The sequence below is a fragment of the Octodon degus genome, unplaced genomic scaffold (genome assembly GCF_000260255.1).
Source record: "Octodon degus isolate 3935 unplaced genomic scaffold, OctDeg1.0 scaffold00036, whole genome shotgun sequence".
Classification (NCBI taxonomy): domain Eukaryota; kingdom Metazoa; phylum Chordata; class Mammalia; order Rodentia; family Octodontidae; genus Octodon; species Octodon degus.
This window is the reverse complement of record NW_004524612.1, coordinates 12,323,211-12,335,000: the sequence shown is the minus strand read 5'-3', so window position 1 is coordinate 12,335,000 and position 11,790 is coordinate 12,323,211. Positions and strand designations below refer to the sequence as shown.

General features: G+C 39.2%; 1 protein-coding gene across 1 annotated transcript in view; it reads right to left on the bottom strand.

Moving 5' to 3' along the window:
• Ppp2r2a (protein phosphatase 2 regulatory subunit Balpha) overlaps positions 1-11,790 on the bottom strand; it is a 63,461-nt gene that overhangs the window by 51,174 nt on the left and 497 nt on the right. The window contains exon 2 of the mRNA XM_023714626.1: positions 10,226-10,300. Within this exon, the coding sequence (XP_023570394.1) occupies positions 10,226-10,300 (75 nt within the window). The remainder of the gene's footprint in view (positions 1-10,225; positions 10,301-11,790) is intronic.

Below are 11,790 nucleotides of genomic sequence, written 5' to 3'. Positions count from 1 at the left end.
CCACTAGGTCCCCCAGAACCTGTGACTCAGGCAGAGAATATCCATAGTTTTTACCCATTGTTCCATTAAGGCCTTTCTTAAATAAAACCAGTGCTTTCTGAACTCCAGTGCATGGCAAGGAGGGTTAGCAAGGGTACTGGAACTGTGTGGGGTGGCTGTCTTCATTCACTGGGAGATGTCCACAAGTTCACCCACAGGGCTGTTTCAGCGATGCTGCAAATGGCACCATGGTAAAAAATACACAACCCTAAGCATCAGGAAAACACCTCTGACTTCACAGACCTTTTGAATGAGTTCAGGGTTTGACAGACTACACACTGAAAAACATCAGACCAGTGATGGCAAACCTATGGCAGGTGTGCCACAGCAGACTGTTTATAATCACTGAAAGCTCTGAACAGTCCTCACCGCATCAGACAGATGATTATTACTCAGATGATTATCATCAACCCTGACCAGGAAAATGTGCATACACCATTTTATACAATACAGCATTACACACAACTTCCATTCAAACTCCTTAAAACCCACCTATACACTGTGTCCTAATTTAAGAATGTCATTAATAGAAAATTCAGTAAATCTCCAAACTGAATTATCTCAAAACTAAAACATGGCCTGAGGGTATCATTCAGTGACAAAGGACTTGTCTGGCATGGGTGTCCAGTTTGAGCCTCAGCACCCCAGAAACAAAAACAAAGACCTATTAGGCATTGCAGAATCAGCTTTGCCATCAACAGCTCACATCCTAGCAACCTCTAACACACTCACCTTAAGGAAAAGGAGATCAAGTTTTAGAATACATTAAATTACATTAGGCAAACTAAAGTAATGTCAGATTTGAGGTTTCTCTAGCACAGCTTACCCTATTAATAAATTAACCTTCTCTACATTGTCTGCTTATTTCACAGGATTTTTTGTGCAAACTAACAAATGAATACACGTAACACAGCTGGGATGGTGCCTGGGACATGATTACGCACTCAGGTAAAGGCAAACTGCAGTGACTGCTTAAGGTGACGGTGCACCTCTTCCTCATAGAGCAGCTAGAGAAAATCTAACTCACACCCAGAATTTCACTCTCTTTCCTCCTACTAAGGAAGTAAATAGTAGCTCCTCAACTATTCAATTATGGCTTCCAACATCATCTCAGATAAGAGAAGGAAAATATATTATTTTGAAATTAGTTAAAACCTGTAATCTTTCAATTTTCTCATTAAAAATTGTATGAAACTTAGCAGATTATCTTTGTTCTTGCAACTCAACTTCAAGACAAACTTAAGCAAATACACATACACAAATATGGGAATATTTAAGGATTTAATAAAAGAACCTCCAAACAGGTATGGTGGCACATGCCTATAATCCCAGCATTTGGGAGGCAGAGGCAGGACTGTATCAAATTGGAGGCCAGACTGGGCTACACCGAGAGCTCAAAGTCAGCCTGAAATGCATACAAGGCCTTATCTCAAACAACAAAAAAACCAAAATGTTCAAATAATCTCTTTCTGCTTATTCCAAAGTTCCAAGGACTTGTCTGATTTTAAGTTTAGTTTAACTACTAATTGTGTAAAATACTGGAACTTAGGAGAATATAAATAGGATTAACATATGTTATGCCCCTGTATCAACTCTATGAATGTAATTAATACTGTGAACATGTACAAATAAAATGTTAAAGATTAAAATAATGAAGTTTAGTTTTCAATTCCTGTTACAACAAAATGCCCAGCTAAGATGCTTTCAATGACTGTTATCACTTACAACATTTTATCAATAAAGGAATGAGAAAAAACTTTGTATCCTCAAATGAAGTAAGGGAGCTGTGTAAAAGCACAAGCCAACAGTAAATATTGCCTGGGGTTTTATTTGATGGCAGAGTTATGCTGCTATAAGTGACAGCACCCACTGAGTGGCAGCAGGGTGCCAAAGAGAAGTGTGTCAATCTTTCAAAGACAAAAGTGTTAAGCGACCCTTCCCCCAGCTCATGAGATTTTGGAATGAAATTGATTTGCATTATTGTACAATCCATATAACTGGGTACCATTTTATTATCTCAGTCTAGCATGCACACCACCTTAAAAAACCTCAGGAAATGTGACCTTAAATCTGCTTACACTGTAATGATGAACATGTGGAACTGGCTTTAAAAAACATTAACTTTTTTGTGATACCCCTAAGGATTACTTGTTTCTCAAATTTACTTCTCTATTTGGGGTATATTTAGAATCTACCATTTAAAAAATATTTTCCAAGAACCAGTCCATGAGATTAAACCCTCCCATAAATAAACAGGAAGCAAGGACTGGAAAAGATAAAATGCATTTGGATCCAAATTTCAAAAACTCTGGTTCCATATAATAAAATCCTATTCTAAAATAATTTCTTACGAAAGAAAGCCGACAACTGCAAATTATGGAGATAAAAAATACAGTAAAATAATTACGTGTATTGTTCATTTGGGTTTTTTAAAATTTGTTAATTTTTTTAATTTTAATTTTTTTTTAATTTTTGTTTTTAGGGAAGGATCCACAGGGTGTTCAGGGTCTCACTGCTAGACTGGACTCGTACTGATGCGCCTACTTATAGCTTCCCAAGTGCTGGGATTACAGGCTAGAGCCACCATGCACAAGTCTCAATCCTCTCAGCGTGCCCCAGGGGTGGGGCCAGCAACGGCAGTCTTTTGGGTTTTTGAGAAATGGTTTTATTATGCAGTTTAGGTTGGCCTTGAACTCACTAGAGAGCCCAGACTGGCCTTAAACTTCTGACAATCCTCTTGCCTTAGCCTTCAGTGTCCTGAATTACAGAAGTGTGCCACCATGCTTGGCTACTTGATTTTTTTTTTTTTTTTTTTTTTGAGATAGTGTCTTGCTATGTAGTTCAAGCTGACCTTGAACTTACTGGAATCCTTCTGCTTCAGCTTCCTGAGTGCCAGAATTTATAGGCATGCACTGTCATGGTAAAGTGAAAACTGTATTTCAGAGGCTAGTAAGATAGCTCACCAGATTAAAGCACCAGTTTAGGCAAGTGCAGGGACCACGGTTCATCCCCTGGCACCATATGCCACACCAGCCACAGAGTCCACGTATAGTGGCACATGCCTGTAATCCCAGTGCTTAGGAGGTTAAAAACAGGATCATTGTAAGCCCAAGCTGCGTAGTGAGACCCTTTAACAACCAAATACATTAAAAATAAATAAGTAAATAAAACTATTTTAAAACTTTCAACAATTAAAACTAACATTAAAATAACCACCCTGAATGGTTAACAGTTGTTCTATATCTTAACCAAATAATACATGCGTCAGATTAACCATTTACATTTGAATTTTTAATAATTTACTTCTGCAAGTAAAATTAAGGCAAAAAAAATCAGGACCAAAAAATTTTGTTTCACACTGAATTCAGCTTGTGTAAAAAGTATTTCAGGCTGGCCAAACAGTTCAGCAGACTAAAGTGCCCACAAACAGGTGCAGGGGCCAGGGGTTTGATCCCTGAGCCTGGCCTGCTGTGCCCTGTGCAGTGCCCCCAGGGCGCACTGAGACAGCAAATAAGACTGGGTGTGGTGGCATGCGCCTGTAATCCCATTACTTGGGAGGCTGTAAACAGGAGAATCATTGTAAGTCCAATCTAGTAGTGAGACCCTGAAATAGACCCTTCCCTAAAATATATAAAGAAAAAAAAAGTAGTGTTTCTGTAATTAATAGAAAAGGATGGAGTGATGGAAATAGGACAGTTTTTAGTCCCAAGTGATGCTGGGTGACAGTAGTTCATTATACTAGACCAAACACGCTCTGCAATGTTTGAAATCTCAGAATGAAGGTTTCAGAAATGCAAAGGAGGCAAACAAATAGGTAAATACTAGCTTCAGGGAAAATGAAAGGGGCAGTCTTATGCTGCACTACCAATTCAACACTGAACATCTAGACAGTCATATGCTAAGTGCTACTAACATCTCACCCCAAGCTATACTGTCAGGGGTGACAGGGAGAGAAACAGGAGGACAATGTGAACATCTACCAGAGACATTAACCTGGAGTATTTAAAATTCATAAAATACAGCCTATAATCCCAGCACTGGGAGGCTGAGGTAGGTGGATCACCATGAGTTCAAGGGCAGCCTGAATTACAGAGCAAGACTCTGTCGGGAAAACAAACAAACAAACAAACAAACAAACAAACAAAAAAACAGGTAGGGAGACAGCTCTGCAGCCTGGCAAACACAAGGACCTGGGTTCAATCCCAGTACTGCTTGCTGTGCGAACCCCGGAACCCCCAGCACATCATGTGGCCACCAAAACCAGGTGTGGTAGCACACACTTATAACTCCAGTGCTAGAGAGGCTGAGACAGGAGGATCACTGCAAGTCCAAGCTGCACAGTAGAATCCTGTACCAAATAAATTAATTAATTTAAGAAGAAAAAATGTGTCATCATTTTTCTCTGTCCCAGTGAGTAATTAAGGATCAAGAAAAACAGCTAGCAGAATTAAATTCTTGTTTTCAGAACTACACAGGAGGGAGCAAATGAGGTAGGAAACTGCCACTTTTCATCCTAAACCCTTTCCTGGGTGGGATTAGGTGGCGCACACCTCTAATCTCGGCACCTGGGAAGCTGAGGCAGGAGGACCACTGTGAGTTCAAGACCAGGCTGGGCTCCACAGTGAGTTCAGGACCAGTATGAACTACACAGTGAGACCCTGTTTCAAAAACAAGTGAACACCCTTTTCTAGAGTACTGGATTTATTTATTTAATTTTTTTGCCATAATTTTATTGATAAAGAAATAGCAATGAGACAGTTTCAAATCAAATCGGTAGGATAGTTTCAATAATTAACTCACTGCATACATTCTTTTTAGTGGTTAATTGCTGTACAAGATGCGGACTCCACATCTTATTTACAAACACCATTAGAACAAATTATTCTATTCATTAACAGAATAGAGTACTGGATTTAAAAAGCAAAACAGAAATTCAACTTGAGGTTGGGGGTATTAAACCCAGGGAATCCCCAGCCCTTTTCTTTCATTTGAGATTCTAAGTTGCTAAACTGCCCAGGCTGTGCTAGAATTTGCCATACTTCTGAACGCTTTTAAAAATATAAACATAACGAAAGCAAAACAAGGCAAAAAAAATGTCCAAGTTGAGTCATTACAAACATCAGTATAGTCAGCAATAAGGTCACCATACTCCTCAGCCCTTCCTAACCAAGACTTCCTCTTGCCTGCCTAAAAATAACCACTACACAGCCTCTTTGGTAGTAACTGGCTCATAACTTTTTGTTAGTTTTCATGTTCCCAAAGCCAAAAATTAGTTTTGAATTTTTTTCAACTTTACTATTAATACAAAGAATATGTATAAAACACACATACAATCTCCTTCACTTTGACCAAGAAATTTTTGGTAGTTTTTTTAAAGACAATTCCCCAGTACCTTCATATTCCAAAGAACTCTCCCTTACTTGCTATGCATATTTAGGTAATAATGATAGCTAAACCCTTGGAAAAGACTTTTATTATGGGCTGAGTTGCACATGAACTCATCAGGGCAATACCATAAGACAAGGTTTATTGTTATCCTCATTTATTAAGGGGAACACAGGCACAAACAGATGAATTACACTGCCTCTGATCAAGTACCAAACTAGTGATTTGAGGATTCAAGCTATGCCAATAGTATCCAAATGCTTTCTTACCACTTGATGACAAAGTTATCAATACAGAAAAAATTAAAAATATGAAGTGGTTTGTGTGCATGGTGAGGATTGAAACTGTGGCCTGTGCAGAGTTATACCCCCAGCCCTTTTAATTGTGAGACAGGGTCTCACCTAATTCACTAGTTGTCCAGGATGGGCTCAAACTTGTCATCATCCTGACACAGCTCATCAGCTGGAATCACAAAGACTAAGCTACCATGACTGACTGAAAATGATAACAGTTATTGCTACCTTGAAGACAAAAATGAAAGTTGCTCACAGAAGAGCCTATGTAGACCAAAAGAGAAAACATTGAATGTTTCTGTCTTAGCTTTGTACTGTACTTAATAATAAAAATTTGAGCCTTGTGAAAGTCCAGTGAAGATTTAGACCCTCTGGAGTCCAATATCACAATTTTACTTGGCAGTGCTAACAATGTTGGGCTGTTTCCTTCTAAGACATCTCTGGGAATTAACAAGACAAGTGTACAAAAACCAGCAGAAATCACCTAATCCAGTTCTGTCACTTTGTCTAAGCATACAGAAACCCAGAGGAATACATAATGTGACATACACTAGCTCATGTCAGAACTGGGGAAAAAGCCCAAGATCTGACTTCTTTGTATTACACAACTGAGTATCTGCAATCCAGATGTAACTAAATACAACCACAATTGCCAGAAATACATGTCCAACATCCTACTTTTCACCCACTTTCTTCCCCTTTCAAAACCTAGTAACAGCAACAATAAAATTATCTTATTCAATAAATATTTAACATGTACTGTGTGCAAGGAACAGCACAGCATTGTTCTCTACATACAGCACTTCATACAGGACTTCTGCACAAAACTTGAAAATAAGTTAGTCCAGCACTAAGCTCACAGTACAATAGTGGAGGTTTGGGGCACTAAATACGGTATCTGTGTAATGAAGTACTATTAAGATCTAAAAAGTACTTCCAGCTGAGCCTCATAGCACACATCTGTGATATTAGCTACTTGGGAAAGCTGAGCGGTAGGGACAGGAGAAAAGCACGTTCAAGGCCAGCCTGGACAGCACAGCACGACTGTACATCTCAAATTTTTAAAAAATGACCAGGAATGTAGCCCAGTAAAAAGTACTAGCCCAGAAGGGAGGCTCTGAAATTCAATCCACAACACTGCAAGGTGACATATTATACACACACACACGCACACATATACATAATTTGTGTGTATATATATGGAGGAAACAAGTTATAGGTAAGGCTTGAAGCATGAACTTTGAGAAGGTGTTGGGCACATCAGAGGGGGAGTGACAAAAACAAAGGTCCTAATGTAAGTCACAGGTCCTAGCTGAAGTATAGTATCCATACAGTTGTGTCATCAGGCACAGTAGCGAACAAGCTTAGATAAATAGGAGTCATACTGAAGCAATGTTATACTCTGCTGAAATGTTCAGATTTAGTTGCTTTACTCAGTGAATACAGTGATCCACTGAAGATTTCTGAGAAAAATGACCCAAACTGGGACTGTATGTAAGATTAATTTAAAAGGGAAATACTGGACAAATATAGAATGATTTAGGCAGCTACTACAAACCAGATTACAAACAGAATGAGACTGAATAAAGGGGAAAGCTATAGGGAAAAACTAATGCATTACAGAAGAAAACCTAGTGTGCTTTACAGCTGACTCAACACAGAAGGGGAGAAACAATGCTAAGTCTCTGATGGGAAAGAGATGAAGGTAAGAGAAAACAGGCAATGTAAGCTAAAGGGTAAGCCAGACCTAATCTGTTTAAAGGTTACACTCTAGTGAATGTGAAGTTTTTAGAACCTGATACAAAAAGCCACACCACCATTGTACCATCGGCTCACCATCCCTGCTGTAAACCTATGAGGAAACTGTCTTACTTCCGAAAAGTAAAACTTCTCTCAGTAAAATAAGTCTAATAGGTAATAACACACAGATTACAGTATGCAAAAAATTTCCAAGCAGTGGAATTTGAAAATCAGATGCTTCTTATACATAAAATACTTTTAAAAACATAAGAATAAATGTTACTAGAACACATATTCCAAGTCTTGTCATTTTAAGACACTAAGAGTATGTTAACAATTTTTAATGACCTCAAAATTATTCAATGAGGGGCTGGTGAGATGGCTCAGTGGTCTAAAGCACCTACTTAGAACAAGATTAGCAAAGCACAGGGACCCTGGGTCAATCCCCCAGCACCACATGCCAGCCCCGCCCCCAGGTGGGCTGAGCTGGCCACACACACACACACACACACACACACAAATAAATAAATTTAAAAAAAATTATTCAATGAATCAGCAGTAAAATGCAGCTACTAAGTATTAGTAGACAAGAATATAACCAATCCATCATATACAGTATATCAAAACTGTATAGACTGGTTCAATTAGGCAAAAGATGTTGAGTTTTAAATACTAATTTCTGATGAAATTAAATCCATGTGTTCTTTTTCCCTAGCAATTAATAAGCAAAATAGGAGCTCCTTGAGTGGAGTTTACACACTAGATAACACAAACCCTTGATGTTTTGCATTTAGGAAACCTCTGATAAAGGAAATAAACAGAATTCAACCAAGGAATATTTTCCAAGTATATAGTGCTTTCATAACTTGGTATTACACAAGAGCAAAGAACTTATGATCTAGTCTTTAAGTGCCTACTATTCAACAGGTAATGGGAGTTACGAAATGACTAATATGACTCCTCCTTTCTTTTTCTAATAAGTCAAAAACACGATGGACTTCAAGAGAAAAATAATTTGCATGACCATCAGTGAGCCTCTTACTTCAAGTTTCTGGCTTCTCTTCTGAAAAATGGATGAGAACCCAACAGAAAAGAGTGGGAGAGCATTGCAATGTACGGCACAGTCTAATGCATGCCAGATGGCTTTCTGCAGAATTTATCACACCCTGATCAGACACTTCATGTACTAGCAAATACTATGCAAGCATTCAGCTGACCCAACGTGCCACCACCCTGCCACCACCAGGAAAAACCCTGTACACAAACAGCCTACAGACAGGAAGGAGGTCAGAATACAATCTTCACACAAAAACACAACCTAAACAATCACGTGTAAACTCATCACACAAATTATTAAAAATCAGAAATTTTAATTTCCTAAGTTTTGTTTAGAAAATTCATGTAACTGTAACTCGAGACATAAGACATAATACTTCTAAAAAGACAAACTTCCCAAACAATAAAATAATGCAAGTATGGTTTGGACATAATACCTCCACCACAGACTAAGATGAGTGCAAACAAAGGCAAAAAACCCTGAACTTTCAAAACCTTGAACTTCTGAAATAAGTTAATAAACTTGGGGAGGAGTTAGGAGTTAAGTGCTTCAACTGAGCTGTTTCTAACTGCACAGAAATTATGTTCCCAAGAAGACAACTATAATTCATACCATTATTTTCTTAACCACCTACATGAATCCCTAAAACACAAAATGAGTAACTGGAACCAGCATTTCTTTGCAGAATATGCCAATCAATACCATATTCTCCAAGTAGGCAAGTTCAAAACCACCTAAAATCCTCTGATTATAAAGATAAGGACTGGTCAGATAGCTCAGCGGATTAAAGCGCCTGCTTAGCCAGACGCAGCAGTCAGGGTTTGATTCCAGGGGCACAGTGAGAATGCGACCAAGTCCAGGCGTGGTGGTGCACACCTATAATCCCAATGCTTGGGAAGCTAAAAACCGGAGGATCACTACAAGTCTGATCTGTGTAGTGAGATCCTGACTAATTACATAATAAATAAATAATAAGTGGATGGATGGATGGATGAATGAATGAATGAATGATGAGGGCTGGGGATATAGCTCAGCGGGACAAGCACCTGTTTAGCAAGCACAAAGTCCTGAGTTCAATTCCCATTACCAAAAAAACCCCAAGATTGTGTGAAGAGCATTTCTGTGCTGTTGATGGTACTTCTACTAAATTATCTAAGACAACACACAAACATGAAACCCTGGCACCACCTATTTTATATAGAATTTATATCACAAAGAAATCTTTATCATATAGCCTCACGCTTTCTTGTGACAGCTTTGTGTTTCAATCGTTTACTGCTTTTCATTTAAGTTTGGGGAAAAAAATAAAAGCATAAATAACAAGAGATTTAAAGCTATTTTTCAGAAATGTAATTTTTAAAAACCTTGTCAGCAGGGGAGACAGCTCAGAGGCATAAATGCCTGCCTGGCAAGCACAAGGTCCTGAGTTCAATCCCCTTGGGTGGGGAGCCACAAACAAGACTTTTCATTTTTGGAGCAATAAACATAGAATGTTCTTAAACTCTAACAAGTTCAAATTCAAGGAATTCTTTTAAAGCCAGGTGTGGTGGCACAGCTCTGTAATCCCAGCACAAAAGAGGGAGGCTTTGAGTTTGAAGGCAGCCTGGGTTACAAAGTGAGTTCAAGGCCACCCTAACTACAAAGTAAAACTCTTCAGTTGTTAAAATTTTTAAAGAGCCTATTACTCAAATTTTGCATTAAATGCACTTACCTTCTGCTACATCATCATCTACTGCTCCTTTCACCTGAGAAAAACACCACTGGATATCATTCCCTCCTCCAGCTCCTGGAAAAAGACAACATACCAATTAAAACAGTTCTGTTCATGTTTATCTCATAAACACAGAGATGGTATCCATGGCTGGCATGATCCTAACAGCCTGGTACTACCCACATACAACCACCACCACGCGCACAAACTTGGGAAAAGGTTGCTTCCCAGCAGTTAGTTGGTAACACATTAAAAACAAGCTTCCAGGTCTACAATAAAGACACCTTATCCATCATTATCACTGTGTACATATTTGAAACTTTCATTTTTCCTTCCCCCTGAATATATTACATTTAAGCAAGACCTACCAGAAAAAAGTAAATAAAAATTAGATCGTTTTCCTTTAAGAGTACAAAAAGCCCACAGAAGACTTAGTAAGATTCAACTACCATGAAACACAGAAGGAAAAGAATATTTCAAGAACATTACTGCCTCAATGGAGTAATGATTCATAAGAACCTTATCGCCAAAATGCGCACCCAGCAACACGACACCCATTCCTCTGCATTCATTACCAGCAAATCACTGGCTCCAGACAGGAAAAGGGAAACGAATGCCGCCGAGGAGTCGGTCAAAGGAAGCTTGTTCTGCCTCCTACACCTATCCCTAAGAAGTCTAAAGACTCAGCAAAGAATTCTATCTAATTTGTCATCTTCTTGGGCAAAACAATTTGAATCTCATTTCATCATTCAACAAGGTCAAACGCAACTTGTTTACAGCAAACTTAAGTAGATCGCTGTGTATTTTTAAAGGTTCCACTACCTACTTAAATGTTGGGGTTAGGGGAGTCACCAAAAAGGGGCTTTATCCTTGGATGTCTACAGCACTTCCAAAACACTGAGGAGGAAATGGAAAAATGTCCCCAACCTATGGATCTAGACTGCATTTTACTAGTTAAAGGAGGATATCTGCAACATCAAAATGTACAAAAATAACCCTCAAAGGACTTCTCCTTCTCCCCCATTCCCTCTAAGTATTTCCAACCTAGTTTTCTCCATACATTCTTTTGCAAGCTTTTACAAAATCGCACTTCCTTTGGCTATTTATATCATCGAACTCCACAACTATTTTAACTAACTTCACGAAACCCTTTTGGGAAAAGGACATCTGCACAAAAGCTACCATGCAGAACAGAAAGTTTAAATTATGTTTTTCATGCAATGCGCTCCATATTAAAGGCCTCGCACTCTTTGGTCGTAGAGGGTAAGAAACAGAAGGGAGCTCGCTCGGAAAAAATAAATTCAGGCCTGTAGCCTCAAACATTTCAGTACCCATAGTGCGGGGCGGTGATGGGGTGGGGGACACACATTCGCCTCCATTGTACATTAACTTGCAAAACGCTCTTCCCTCAGTGCCACATACATGTGACTACAGCCCCAGAAGGTCTGTAGGGGGTAGGGTGGCAGGAATCGAAGGAAGGAAGACGAGCAAGCGAGCGGGGGCAGGCAGGTGGCGGCGCGGACTGCAGCGCCCGGCCGCCCCACCCCCGTCGCCCGGCCGCCCCC